The 15,441-nt window shown below is 39.2% G+C and overlaps 1 protein-coding gene across 1 annotated transcript in view; it reads left to right on the plus strand.

Moving 5' to 3' along the window:
- LOC117828894 (protein disulfide-isomerase TMX3-like) overlaps nt 1-15,441 on the plus strand; it is a 50,808-nt gene that overhangs the window by 21,679 nt on the left and 13,688 nt on the right. Inside the window, exons 11-13 of the mRNA XM_034706287.1 lie at nt 4,476-4,533; nt 4,736-4,789; nt 11,417-11,473. Of these exons, the coding sequence (XP_034562178.1) occupies nt 4,476-4,533; nt 4,736-4,789; nt 11,417-11,473 (169 nt within the window). The remainder of the gene's footprint in view (nt 1-4,475; nt 4,534-4,735; nt 4,790-11,416; nt 11,474-15,441) is intronic.

The raw sequence follows: 15,441 nt of genomic DNA on the forward strand, positions 1-15,441 counted from the left end.
AAAAACACTTTGAAATCAGATTTTGGTATGCCTGTAAACCCCTCTTTTTCAGCCCTGCTCAGAACAGGCTGTTTTCTGTGTCTGTGCCTTTAAATGAAAATGAGCTCTCTGACCACGCCCCCTCAGGAAGTGGATGTGCCCTCGGCTCTCCAGCACGTTGATCTAATGTTTACATGTTGGCTGAATATACACGGCTGCTCACAGACCCGCGTTACTTCAACCCTCTGAATTTGATCCAGAATCTGATCCTGATGGAGAGGCGCCTGCTGCAGGACCTTGGTCACAGATTTAGTGTTTCTTGTTGTTTTGTTTGTCAGTATGTCGACGTGTGTCTTGGTACACAGCTACGAACATGTAGCTATGTGGCTATACTAACTAGCGCTAGCACTTATCCATGAAAAATAAAAATCATCCACTAGATCTTCAAATCTGCAGACGTGGGGAGTAAAACCGACCTTTGTGTTTATTAAGACAGCCTACAACTAGCATACCTCCCTCCTAAGCTCCTTGTTAGCACACATGTGTGCAGGTAATGAAAAACGGTGGAGGAGTTGAGTTGTATTTTATACAGTCTATGGGCTGAACAAGCTCTGAGCTCTGGCTTCCGAACAGAACAGGGGCAGAATGGATTTTTTTTATTTTCGGGGGGTTTGTAGACATGCCAGGGACACATATTTCAGGTAGAGAACCATTAAAAAGTCGATTATGCATGATATGACACCTTTAAACTGTGTTCTTAAGTCATGACTGTAATGTGTGGTTTCTATGTAGATGTGTAGCTCCTTTTAAAAATCCTCTGTTATCGCCACCCTGCCAGCCACCCATACAGTAGCTGAGCTCAGCCTACAGTAACTCTGATATACTGCCCACAACCAATTCCCTGAGACTCATGCCACCCCCTTGCCGCTTGTCACATGTTGCCTTTGAAGTTAAAGAGGCTTTGCAAGGGAATCAGCACTCCACATATATATATACTATATAGTATACCACTGTTTTCTGTAAGTGTCGGATCAAGACCTTATGAAGGAGAAAAGTGTTAGAAATTGGTGCTGTGAGGCTAAGCTACAGTCTTTGAGCATATTTTGTATCTGGTGGAGCAGTTTATATTTAACAGTAGCAGACAGATATATGTACCATACGGTGTGACAGCACTGTATAACGCTTGTGCGCCCCATGTATAGAGGCTATAGTCCTCTTACCATTTGCTGCCATTTTCTGCATGTCTTCCCCCACTCTCTACTCCTTACATTTACTGTCTCTCTTCAGCTGTCCTATCAATAAAGGCAAAAATGCCTGACAATATAACTTTCAAAAGGAAAATAATCACAAAAGTTAAAACCAGAAACAAACCAACTAACAAACAAAAAAAGCGAAGCAAAACAAGAATTAGTTGTTTTCCCCCAACAGATCTTCCAGCAGAGGAAATAAATTCTCTGTTTTATATTTTTTGCTAACAAATTCAATGTGGTCTTTCCAGGACATCCAAGTGGTGATCTTTATACCAAAGTATTTAAAAGAGGCGACGTGCTGGATTTTATTTATCCAGAGTAACAAAAGGAGCTTTATGAGAGTCAGATGGTAAAAACCAAACACTATTTTCCTCTTGTCTTCTCTGTGTTTATTTCCAGACGTTATCATCGTTCAACTCGACCACTTTGCTCACAGATTTAGACATAAAACAGGCCTCAACTTATTATTAGTTGAAGTATTACTAGTTTATTGCCATGGTTGAAAGCCTCTCTAATAACCAAACAGAGTTTTTTTGGCCTTGGAAATATCAAAAATTAAGAAAAATGTCCCCAAATGTCATGTCCCTTTTTTACAACCCAAGGATATTGAATTCACTGACATAGATAAGTTAGAAAAGGAAATTTGACCTTTTTTTCTCAAATCATTCTGAAACCATCTGTTTGGTAATCTTTGTTTCAGTAGCAGGGACTTATCAATTAATTGGATAAGCTGAAAGAGGAAGCAATACAGCTAACCTCATATTTGAGATAAACAGATTTTTTTTTTCTTCTATATTCTTTTGTAATCACTGAAAGGATTGTCAAAAAGTTACCTACCAACCAAATGACAAATTCATCATTCACCTTAATTTAATCACCTTAACTTAAAGGTCCTTCTGATTTTCAGACAGTTTGAATATTTCTTTGTGAATATATTGATATACCTGTGCAGATGACTTTTATTCTTTCCTTGAGATATATTTTTGGGCTTTTACACCTCTTATAAGAGAGGAGAGGACAGTGGATAAAGCTGGAAACCAGGAGAGAGACGGGGAATGACATGTGGGAAGGGGGTTGCAGTCTGGAATCAAACATGGGCCACCCATTATGTGGGTGCAATTTAACCATAAGGCGAGATCCTTGCATTTAGGGCTTAAAGCAACATTTTCACATCTTCCATGTTTTTCGCATCAGGAGTTAAATTTAACATTTTTCATGTTATTTTATTGTCAGGAGTTAAATTGAACATTTTTCACGTTTTTTTTTGCATTGGGAGCTAAATTTATTGTTTTAATGTTTTTTTGCTTCGAGAGCTACATTTGACATTTTTCTCACTTCAGATTCAAAATTTTCACACATTTCATGTTTTTCCCGTCAGGAGCTAAATTTAACATTTTTCATGTTTTTTTGTGCATTTGGAGCTAAATATAACTTTTTTTAATGTTTTTTTGTGTCAGGAGCTACATTTCACATTTTTCACGTCTTTTTGCTTCAAAAGCAAAATGTTGCAATTTTTCATGTTTTTTAATTTCAGAATCAAAATTTTCACACATTTCATGTTTTTCCATCAGGAGCTAACTTTAACACTTATCATCTTTTTATTTTCGTCAGGAGCTAAATTTTAACATTTTTCTAGTTTTTAGCTTCAGAAGCAAAATTTTCACGTTTTTCATGTTAAAACCTTCAAAAACAGAATAGATATAGTGTTTTTGTATATATATAGTTTGACTTTCACCAGCAGTAGTTTGCAAACAGCCGACCTGTTTATTCAGCTTCCCATTCCCAACACATCCAAACAACCACATGACCACTTTATAATTAAAAATCAAAGTTGTAGCTGGAGCTCTGGTCAAAGGATGCTTTCCTAGTTAAATCCATCAGAAGACAGAAGACTGTCTCTTTCCTCTCGATTCAAACCGTGTCTCCACTCACTCGTACGTACACACTTTCTCACATTTGAGCTGAAGAGTGAAACACTAACCGTCTCTCAAAGGCAGTAAATTGATGCTCTGTGCAGAGAAAGTTGTGCATTCTATTATTAGATCGAGTATTCCACCTCTTTATGCACACTCTACTCAGATCAATAAAGCTCAGCGGTTAGATTTTGTCGTTTCTTACTGTCAGTTTGAAGCCCGTCTATACAGAAAGTGCTGCTCGGCATCGGCAGCTCTGCACACAGAAAAGTCTCTAAAGCATCGTAATTGGATAAACAGTGTGTGACTGATCAAAGGCGGCACAGTTTGAGGCGTCGGTCTGTTAAAACAAGTTAGTTTAGAGAGTTGAAATCGAAGTGAATTTGTGAAAACAGAATCAACAGCACTCTCTCTAAAGGCTTTTCATTTTGGGATCCATTTTCCATGCACTGAGCGGAGAGGAGGGACTTTTTTTGTGCTCTGTAACCCTCAAGTTAAGTCATGTGCACACAAAAGTTGAAGATTATGTCTAAATAGAAAATCAAGGAATTGACTCAAACTCTAAATTAGATGAGGCAAAGTGAAGAGACGGGAAGAAAATAGACAAAGGGGAAGAAATGTGGCTGAAAATGAAATCAGAACAACATCTGTGGAACAGATTTACAGGCTGATAGTTGTATTATCTTGGTGGTGGGGAGAGATATTAAAAGAGTGTTGGAAAGTGGATGATTTGTTTAACTACAATACAAAAAACTTCAAAATAGCCTCTATATCATCTCTACAGAATCAAAACACACATTCAAAGCAGCAGGAAAGTCAGAATCCCTCCTGAAATAATGAGAAATGCATCTTTAATGTACTCCATCAGTTTTTGTGATACCACACTGCCTCTTTCTTTTTACATAACCTCAAAATTCTTCAGTGACCACCAGGGGGCAGGCTGGCTCTCTCATCCCCACAACAAGGGATGTCTAGCCTCAAACCATACATGTCTCAAACACAGAGCTTTTAAGTTGTGTAACAGTCCTTTTAGTTTTTAAGTAGACCTATTTGTCATGTGGTGGGTTTGGGTTTTTGAACGGGGCTGAAATAGCTCTTCAACCTGAAAGTGACCACTTGTTTCCTGTTCAAACAGAGCAGAAAGCCCGAGCCAGCTCAGTGTTTGAGGGTTGAATGAATAAAGCGCTCTTTCTCTCCATCTCTCTTTCTTTCCCCCTGCTGCCGAGAGGTGATTCGTCTCCTCCAGAGCCTCTTATCTGCCTGCCATTGTCTTCTCCACCTCCTTCTTTCTGTGTGCATGATTGTGATTTGTAATCCCTGTCTAACACCACAGGCAAATTGGTGGCGATTGCAGTCATCGATGAGAAGGACCCCACAGAGGAGAGTGGCAGGTACAAAGAGCACTGAAATTAAGAAGCATGGCTTGGTAGAAATGACTCCCATGGTTACCACAATAAGTGGGCACAGCCTTCAAATAAAGATAAGACTTGTTGTTATTGTTCGAGCCTTCCCACAAATTGCAGACACTGGCTAAAAAAAGGTTAGGCTCCATCGACTCATGTGGTATTTCACTCTCCTCTCATTTACTTTTAGATTGAAGACCCTGATTCAGAGGGTGGCGAAGGAATACAGAGAACACTTTAACAGGTAAGGCACGAATCCACGATGAGGTGAAAGATGAACATCCAATTTATACATTTATTCTGGGATGGTGCACTCACTGGGGAACCGCCGCCTGTCTTCTCACAAGCAAGTTTATGCCTTTGTCGGGGCACGTCTGTTTTCGATGAGGTTCAGTAGAAAGGTAATTATGCAAAATGTCAACCTCCAAATATAGGTGTTCTTTTCAGCTGTCAGTCAAAAACTCCGCTCCGGTTTGTGTTAGTGCATAATTTCGTGTTTTTCTTCAGCTCCAATTGTGAAATAACAACCGGGGATGGGATTTTTATGTTACACGCTGTGTAGCTCGACCTGTTCTTTTACTGGAGAGGAACCAATTAAACATAGAAGTAGATACAAAGAGGAAATATGCCCAGAATGTAGAATTCTGTTACTTTATATATAAAGCATGCTGCTATGAGGAGGATAGGTTTGTAAGAAAGATGGTGGGAAATTGAATCAAACTGTGGTTCTAATGTTCTGGTTTATATTCTGTGTTAACTCCTTAACATGTTTGAACAAAGAAAAAAATGTAACTTTGTGCTTCTGGTACTGATAGTACAATAAGACAGGAACTCCATAAACCTTTTAGTCTGCAACCCCCAAAATAAGACCACCAGAGACTGGCGACCCCCATCGTCCTGAGGTCCTTAAATGTTGCTCACAGCTGCATACAAGAAGTGACGGGCCAATCCAATAACCTTCATATTTCTTTGTAAATTAATAAAGACTGGAAGCAGCATCATTTTCTCACACGGCAACAAAGTAAAGAAGAAAATTGATGACGTTTTCCATTTAGCTTCAATTTTTGTAGATATTTTTCAACAATGCATAAACTATGCAATTTTAGATCATTCTAAGTTTGTATTGTTTTTTAAGAAGTTATCTTGCGACCCCCAATTAGTCTCCCACAATCGCCCAAGGGGTCCCAACACGCACTTTGGGAACCACTGCAATGAGGGACAGAATATACAAATTAAAACAAATTATCAGTAAGTTAATTTATATCTACAATTTACAAACAATTTAACTGGGATGCATTTCTGGTCATTACCCAATTTCAAAAGATGACTACGTTTTATCTCGTATAATTTCATGAATTCATTAACAAACACACAGCCATATATTATAGCACCAAAGAAAATACAAAACTTATAGAGAAATTAGGGAATTTATTGTTGTCTTAAGGGTTCAATGTCCCTTTTTAGCTATATCAGCACAGTTTGAAGATCTTATTTGAAGATGGATTGTTATTGCATATTCTGTCCATTTATGAACGATTCAGTACAAAACTGTTGGATACAATGGAATAAGATGCGATACAATACGATACGTTATGATATGAAACAGTACGATACGTTACAATTTAATTTGATATGCAGTACAGTGTGATGCGACTGTAATTTTATATTATATAAGATACTTTATGAAAATATACACTGATTGTATATAGTTGGATTCATTGATATTTAATTTGACACCATACAAAACAATTTGATAATATATTGCTATTTGGTAAGATATTATCAGAGGTGGGCACTGTTAATCCAAAGTTGAACACCATTAAAAGTTAATCCATTAACAAAGAAGTCAACCTCATTAACAGTCAATCCCTTTATTCTGTTCAAAATTAACTGAAGTTAGTGTTAAAACTAGTTGAAAGTCCAACAGCCCGCCCCCCACAATCCAAGTCCATGTAAGAGGTTTGGATCCTTCTTCTTTCTCAGGTAAACAACCTCAGTATAAGTGCTCCTAATGATAAGAAATCAGGTTCTTCTGAATGATCCAAATCTTTTGGCTCAAGAAGAAAAGGATCCCAAATGTACAACAGCTGGCTTTTAGAGTGGAGCTGTTGGTTACTGATGCGTCACAAGGCTCCCAGCTCAGCGTACATGCATTACTGCTTTGAAGTCAAGTAATGCAAAAATGATGACATGAAAAAATAAATAAATCTATATTTAATAAAAAATATAGTTTTAAAGAAGCAAGAAAAATATTGGTATATTAAAAAAAAACAGAATAAAAACATTTTTTTTAATATATATTTAATGAAAAAAGGTAACTGTAATAATAAATAAATAAATAAATATATATATTTATTAAACATTTAATCAAAAAAGTTGTTTTTATATATTTAATGAAAAAGTAACTATAATAATAACAATTTAACAGATGAACAGCTCTAGGTATTATATGATTAGATATGATGGGATACGATACAACCTGATATGACATCATACAATACAACATGATACTTTCTATGATTCAAAAGCTCCCTCCACAGTTATTTACAAAATAACAATGAAAAGCAAACCACATGTAAACAGAGAAGCACACATGTGTATGTTAACACTGATTATGAACAGACACAATGCCTAGAAATAAACACATAAAGCTCTTGTATATGTGGATGCTGTGAGTACAGTAGGTAGGTCATCCTTCAGCTAAGGGACCAGGCTTATAACGAACATGTGCTCAGCTCAACCGGCTTGCATTCAAATCAGCTGTAATGCTGCTGTTCTGTGGCTGACCCTCATATCCGAACACTCCCAGTGGGGCAGCAGGAGACAAGAGGATTTCCTCAAAAGGATTAGTAAAAAAAAAAAGTCTCACATTTACATCATTATGTTGTGCTTAAGCGTCTCGCTCTGCCCGATCACTGACTGCGCTGCTTCATCAGATAGACTTCTTTTGCTTTGAATGATGAGGTGTATCTCAAACCGCCATGATCAAAGTGTTTCTCCCTCACCAGGCGTTCCCATTAGGACTGATTGAATTACACAGATCTCTATCATCAATTAGACAGCTATCCACAACACTTCTTCTGTGTTTTAGAACATTTTTAATGGGAGATCCCCACTGAGATCAGAGCTGCCTGCAGTGCTCTGACACACCTAGACGTACTTGTAATTACTAATCGCAGGTTGGAGTGTTGCTCCCAGTGGCTGGCGGAGGTAGTGTGTGGAGCCAGGGGGGATCTAAGGTGAAGACTGAGGCTGTTATGTAGCACTGAATGTGGTGGTGTTCAGCTGAGCTATGATTTGTTGCATTTTAACTGAACAGAGAATTAAAATCTCAAAAGTGAGAGGAAACTCGTCTGTGTGTGTCTGTGTGTGTGTGGGTGGAACTCCCCTCATCCACATGCCTACATGTGCATAAATGGCACTTGTGGGAACGTCTGATTTCGTCAGCTAGTGGGTTGAAAATCTGCAAGAGTCATTATTGTCCTGGCTCTTGTGGGCTAGATGCAGCACGGAGAGTTGGTGAAACAAGGCCAGACAAGAAGACTGATCACAAAGAGTCTTTTACACTAAAACTATTAGACCCCTGGGGAGAACTGGCAGTTCACCTGGTAGAGCTTGTTCCTGTTTACTCAGGCTTTTGCTTGCTTCAGCATGAGGTTATGATTCATACCCGGTCTCATCCCGACACTTCATGTGCACATGAATGACATCGGACTCCATGTTTCAGATGATACTCAGCTGATCAGAGGCAGTTAGGATACTGAACAACATGGTTTCAAATTTCAGGACATATTAAAGCTTTACAAATATATATTTTTGATTAACAGTTCATGAAATGTGTGAAATAAATCCACAGAAAATCATCAACCAATTTTTCAGCTCCTGTAATATCTTTCAGCTTGTTTTGATTTTGTAGTCACAACTCCACTGCTCCCCATTTTCAGATCTGTCAGGTGTATTTTAAGAATCGGTGTGTTTGTCTGAGCTTAACACCTTTTGATAAACCCAGTTCATGCCTCCTGCCGAGCAACAAACAGCTGAGATAGATGGTGACTAGCTGTTGCATGAGCTCATGAGTATTGAGCTGCCAAGAAGCTAAAATCCAGCTGTAAAGTGTTCACTAATTGTGAAGCCTAAGGATTTAGAGCTCCCCCTGCTGACTGGCTGCAATATAGGTCATAAACCAGGGTTCCCAGGCGTCCTGGGAAAGTAAAAAAAAAAACACATCCCCCATTCAACATTTGTGGCCATTTTTGTCATTTAGTTCTATTTAGGTCAATTTATGCACTGATCCTCTGATTATTATTATTATTTATTTATTTTAATAATGCAGCTTCCAGATTCCTTTGCTGGCTCTTTTGTTTTTTACTTAGCTAATTTTATATTTTTTGAGAAAAGAGAAAGCTGAGATGAGAGTTGGCCATCATTGTTACTTGGTAGCACTAATAAGGTTCCTGTACATCTGTGGTTGCATTATTCTATAATCAATTTGTGATCATTTTTAAGCATGTAAGAAATGATTTCATGGATAGCCATAGACTTTCAATGCACACTCCCACTGAAAGGAACATATTAGAGAATTTAGGAACTAGATTTAGGCTGTCATACCAGCTTGATCATCATTGAAAATGTCCTTGAAATGTCCTGGAAAATCATCTCTGGAAAAGAGTGGGAACCCTGATAAACCCTGCCTCCCCAATGTCAACAGATAGAACAGAAGTCAAAACAGAAAAGTAAAATACATGTCAAATCATTTTCTCAAACATGGTTTATGTCATGATCATAAGTACTTGTAATACTGAATTCAGTGCAAGTGTACCTTTTGGAGGCAGTCTTTTGGCTCCTACATATACTTAATGATCGGCACCAACTTCAAAATGTCTTTAGTACAACCGAGAAAGACATATAAGAACATAAAAAAATATATATATCATTAAAAGCATACATTGAGCTTTGACAGAAGGTAAAACATTCAGAGTTTCCACATGGTGATAACAACATTGAAGGTGACAGACATTGATAGAAGCTATACAGTGGATAGGCTGAGTTTTTAAAGCTCCAATGAGGAGTTGTTCACTTGTTATAAAACAGACTGAAATTAACAGAGAGGCCTCTTTATGACCTATGAAAGAAAAGTAGACAATTTGAAAAAAGATCGACAATTTCTGCGCTTTCATTTTTAATGCCTGTGTTGCTGCAAGGAGGAAGGTGTGAGACGAGGCAACAAGAAAAATCCTGTTTTTACTTTTACCACATATTCAGGGTGAATGATACATTTTACTGCTGAACTAAAGCAGGTTGAGACTTGAAGAAGTTTTACATTTTTACAGGATAAATAACCAGAGATGAAAGCGAACTCACGTCCACAGGGGGCGCCAAAATCAACACAAAAAGAGAGCTTGTCACAGGAGCTTTAAATCACACAAAAACTATGATGCAAGTATTCTTTTGATACTGAGGGTGCTGCTCGGTGATTCAAATCAAGTCCAGAGAGCTTGTGAACATTTTTTTGTAATCTGCACACCCAAATATTTATACCAGTTGCAAAACAAAGCTGATTTTATTTTGTATGATCAGTAACTTCTGCCCACACAGACACGAATGTAAAAGTTAATCTCTAAGGGCTGAAAACTATCTGATGACGAGGATGGCATAAGTCTCTGATTAACATCCTTATCTGTTGTAAACACTGTCTATCATTGGACAGTGGATATAATGACCCCTTTTCTCTGGAAACTTGTTTGACTCATACTGAACAAAACCCGCCTTCAATGAAAACCATTCAGTCGCAAAAACTTTGTAAGTAAGACATTTCAACATCACCAGAGGGAGTGTTCGGCTAAACCGCTAATATCTCCAACTTCTGCAGAGATCACGAAGCATTTTCCAGGAAATCTGTGTTGCTCATTCTTGCCCTGAGATTGCTCCATGCCTCCTCTCACGCATGCAACTTTCCCAGTTAGTTACTCAGCCTCGTCGGCCAGTCTGCTCTGCGGTCTGGCTAAAAAAGTTTCAGTGGGAGTGTGAAGACGGTTTCAAACAGGAAACAGACCCTGTAAATATCTAAGTTTGAGGGATACAGTTGTTAAAGCATGAATATCTGTGCATCAGTTTTTGATCCACGCCTGGCAGACACGTACAGATGTTTCAAACAGACTTTTTAATGAGCTTTGTTCACAGTGTGGCTCGCTACTGTCAGCATGATTACATGTACCATGAATGATTTCACATCACATCTCATGCTCCGTATTTATTATAGAGTTCAGCCTCTTCATAACCATGTCATTGATATAAGCTCCAGCAGTATTGTGCAGCACCCAGGGGATGAACGTGCGAGATGTAGCTATGATTCACTACGAATTTAATATATATGTAGAGACCTCCATAATCAGTCATTCAGTGGAAGTCAGTCTCTGGACCCCCCCCCCCCCCCCCCCCCCCCCCCCGGCAACCCCCAACCCTCCTCCTTTTAGTCTACCCACAATACACTCTGCTCAGACATAGTGCAGCACAATGAGATACAAATTGAATTCCTCCTACTGCTTTATCGTTTAGATAAATCACCTGAGTCGGTTCTGTGGTTGGAGAAGATGAGGAGGGAAATAGGAGATGAGAAAAGATGGAGCTTAGGGGATATGTATATATTTTCTCCTGCTGGGTCAAAAATGATCCAAGTTTTCCACGCTGACAACATGGGATTCTAGTAAATGTGTTTTTTGTGCTATTGTGCAGTAAAGTCAGTGTCCCAGTTTGTTCTAGTCATATGAAGTCCACTGAGACAGAAAAAAAACTCTATTTTTAGTGTTTTATATGTTGTGTTTTGATGTTCTGTTTCTCTTGCTGATGCCACTGATTTGTCTTGCTTCCCCAGAGACTTCCAGTTTGGCCACATGGACGGGAACGACTACATCAACAGCCTCATTATGGGGTGAGTTTTCACATCCAACTTACCTCTTTTTCCTCTTCTTATGTCACCCCCCCTCTTTCTCTACCTCAAGTTGCCTTCCTTCAGCTACTTAACCAGGTTGAAACCGACTCGTAACGCCAGCTTCTACCATAAGATATGCGCTATTGTGGAGAAGTCAATTACAAAGACGGACTGTCATTTCAGTTTTAGTGCTCGTGGCAATTTGAACCCCCGCGTCGTCACACACCACAGCTTATAAAAAGATCATACAGAGGTGGGAAAAAGCTGCCGCAAATCTGCTCATGCATGGGGCAGGATGGTAAGACGAATGTACAACGGATAAAGCAACACATGGATTAAATCCATAGCAGTCATGTGTTTTAATAGCTTGTCAAAGATCAGCACTAATGATACCGAGAGCCCCTCTGTAGAAGCTCCGCACCAAGGCCGAGGCTGAGTGTATGCGTGTCTTACTCTGAAAGGCTCTGCAACCGACATCCCACACTTTTAATTAGACAGAGCCCCGCTAGTGTTACAGGCCGGCAGGGCTGAAGCAGTTGGCGTGTCTGTTTTGTGTCTACCAACCTACTGTATCTAATTATGTGTCTTTGTGTAATGTTGTGGGTGTTGTGTTCGAGAATCTGCGAGCGTAATAGACCGCTACAGGATGTTCTTTTAATTTAAGCATGTTATTGTTTGTATGAAACAGATTATGGCTGACATCGTCTCCAAAGTCCTCTGTAATTAAAAGTGTGTCAGTGCGTACAGTAGAAGTCCGTTTTTGGAAGCATGACAACACTCGATGAACAGATTCTCAGTGTAAATTTGACTGACAGTGTTTTTATTTTAGGATAAAAGACGTGATTAGCCTTCCTAGTTTGTATGAGTACTTACAATATGTATTTCCTCGGGTTTAACAGGACAGATTTTGGCCACTGCAGCACTGGATTAATTGCCCTCTTTTGAGGAATGAAATCCTGGCCTGTCAATGTCCGCTAATTCTCTCCCTTAGGAGAGCCGTGGAAATAAATCTGATGGCTTTTTATCCCTCTTTCTGTCATCACAGTGATTACTGTGTTCTGGCAGCGGTCTGTCTGGCGTAAGGCTGGCTCTGCTTTCGCTAGAGGCACATAGACACACACTGAGGAATACATACACACACACACTCACACGCACACAACATGAGCAGCACTCTAAGCCTGAGGCTGTCTCTGCCTCTGTTTAAATGTGGGATTATTGCTAACCCCTTATATAGAATGCATTGTGGGCAGTGAAAAACTTGAAGTGATGTGAGGTGACTGTTAAGTCCATGTGGGAAGAGAAGAGTTGTAACCATAGAAGTTGAAAGACTGGAGGCATCATTACATCCACACAAAGCAGTAGTCATTTAATTTGCATACTAAATGTTGCTTTTGTGGAATCTCTAATAAATGTTTCTTGGAAGTGAATGCCATTCCCTCAGCAAACTGGTGACAATAGCAAGCCTGAGCTAACAAGTTTGCAGTCAAGTATTTTAATTAAGTCCTCCTTCAATAATTAAAGCTGAGAAAAATGCCCCTGGTAACAGAAAGTGAAAAGAAAACTTAGGGAAAAAAGAGCTAATGAACTGCTGATAATAAGCCGGAGTCTCATTAAGTAACTTTAAAAAAAAAAAAAAAAAACACACACAAACTTAAAAACAAATGAGTACACCAGAGATCTTCAGCAGGGCGTGCTAACTTTCTTGCATATTTGCTTAAATTATCTTAAAAGAAAAGTTTCAACTGTTTTTTTTTGCTGGGAATAACATGAGATGGAAAGGTCCTTACCCCCATGAATCTCTGTGTTATGTTTAGAGCTAATACCAACTATCTAACTTGTTAGCTTGTTGCAAACACAGAAAGTTCGTTACTTACTATTTGTAGGATTCAAGTGGTAAAGCCATGTGTTCACCAATTCATGGTTAACAACACAGACACCATAAAGTCAAATTTCAAGTCAAATTTATTTATAAAGCACATTTAAAAACATAATACATACAAAAAGAAACAGACAACAAGGAAAGCACATCATTGGGGATTGAAATCTACTCGTGGCTAGAGGACTCAAATGCTAAAATATAAAAGTGTGTTTTGAGGCGAGTCTATAAAGAGATGACCAAGGGGGGCGGCCCTGACTGAGGAGGGGAGGCTGTTCAAAAGCATTTACACTAAAAGCGCGGTTGCCCTTCAGTTTATATTTTGACCGGGGAACTGCCAGGAGACCCATGTCAGAAGACCTCAGAGGCCTGGAGGGTTTGTAAGGGCTCAGGAGGTCAGTTATATAAGGTGGGGCCAGACCATTCAGAGCTTTGAAAAGGCTGATTTATACTTCTGTGTACAGACATGATTACAGGGAAGAGTAGAGAGGAGGAGATGAAATACACGGCTGATGAGCGGTGATCCTGGAAGTGCTGTAAAGGCAGGAAATACAACGCCGCCGAGCGGACCAATCACGGGGCTTGTGATCAGCGTAGATTCTACTGGTAGTTACACTTTGGAGGAGGTGATTCGACGCAGAAGAAGAATAAATCAGCATTAAGACGCCTCAAAGTTGTCTAACTATGTTGTGTTTGGTCTCTAAAAGCCGATGAGGCAAGCTAGCAAGCTACAATTTGACAAGCTAGCTAGCAGATTACGTAATGCAGGGAAAGAGGAAAAACAACCAAAGAAGATTATAAGGTTGTGTGACATGTCAACATTATCCTCAGACATTAGTTCAACGTCAAAGACAACTCAGTGAAATTATATTAGCTTCAAACATAGAATTAAAAATGTAACTTCCGTTCCATCGGTAAAAAATGTCAAAAGTCGTTAACTAGGACTTTTTCAGAAATTCTCATTTTTATGGTTATGAATACAACAATAGAGGGGAGTTAAATGAAGCATTATTGCAAACATGGCTCACAATTTGAAGGCACTCTAAAGCCAGGTTGTTAGCTTAGCATTACATGTTAGCTAAGACATTAGTACACCTTGTTTCTTCTACTGAAGCAACACTTCATTTTTTTCTGCCTTAACAAAGCAAAACAGATAAGAAATATTTTGAAGTAAAAGTTTTGACAACTGTAGCGCCTCCTTTATTTTAGAACAAGCCGGGCTAGCTTTCTCTCTGCTCTCAGTCTTTATGCTATCATAGGCTAACTGCCCTTTAGCTCACCACATAATGAGTCCACAAACACACAAGTGTTATTTTCTCATCTAACTCTCACCAAAAAGCAAAAAGAGCCAAATGAACGAACACTAAATTAATAAATAAATATTTTCTGTGTGTGAAAAAATTCAGTTTCATGCTAGTGCCTATCTCCGCTAATATGCTTCAGATTTAGCTAGATAAGGAAAGCACAGCTTCAAGAATAGAGCTTAATTTGTTATCTAGCAAAAGGCGGGATGACAAGAAAATGTATTCAGTTTTATAATCCAAATGTTCCTAATATTCATCATAAATATGAATAAAAATAATAATTAGCCTTGATTATGTAGCAGCTGTTTTTTCAGCTGACAGGATATGACTTTAATGTGTGCTCCCCACCTGTTTTAATGCTATAGCATCGTATATGACCCTTCTTTATGGGCGGCAAACCCTGGTAGTCTCCTCTCACAGGGGTGAACAGGCTAATCCATATTTATTTTAAATGGCTGCCATCTGTTGGACTAGGCTGGATGTCAAATGGAATACACACTAGTCATGTGTGCGAGTGTGTGTGATTTGCGGTTCTCAGCTGGACAGAGTTGTGAGGCGTTGATGAGTCGACTGCTCGGGCGTGTGTGTTTGCACTCCTGATCTCAGCTGGGTGGTGGATTGGGACAGTGATGGATACGAGTGCGTGTGTGTGAAATTTGTTGCCGGGTTGAGTAACACCGCAGGGATGTGAGTGTGGCAGCACTGTGATAGACTGTTCGTGTGCCTGGGCGTTTGTGTGTGTGTGTTTCTAAGCACTTGGATACCTTATCTAAGCCTGGGTTTGGTGC

This window comes from Notolabrus celidotus, chromosome 17 (assembly GCF_009762535.1).
Source record: "Notolabrus celidotus isolate fNotCel1 chromosome 17, fNotCel1.pri, whole genome shotgun sequence".
Lineage (NCBI taxonomy): Eukaryota > Metazoa > Chordata > Actinopteri > Labriformes > Labridae > Notolabrus > Notolabrus celidotus.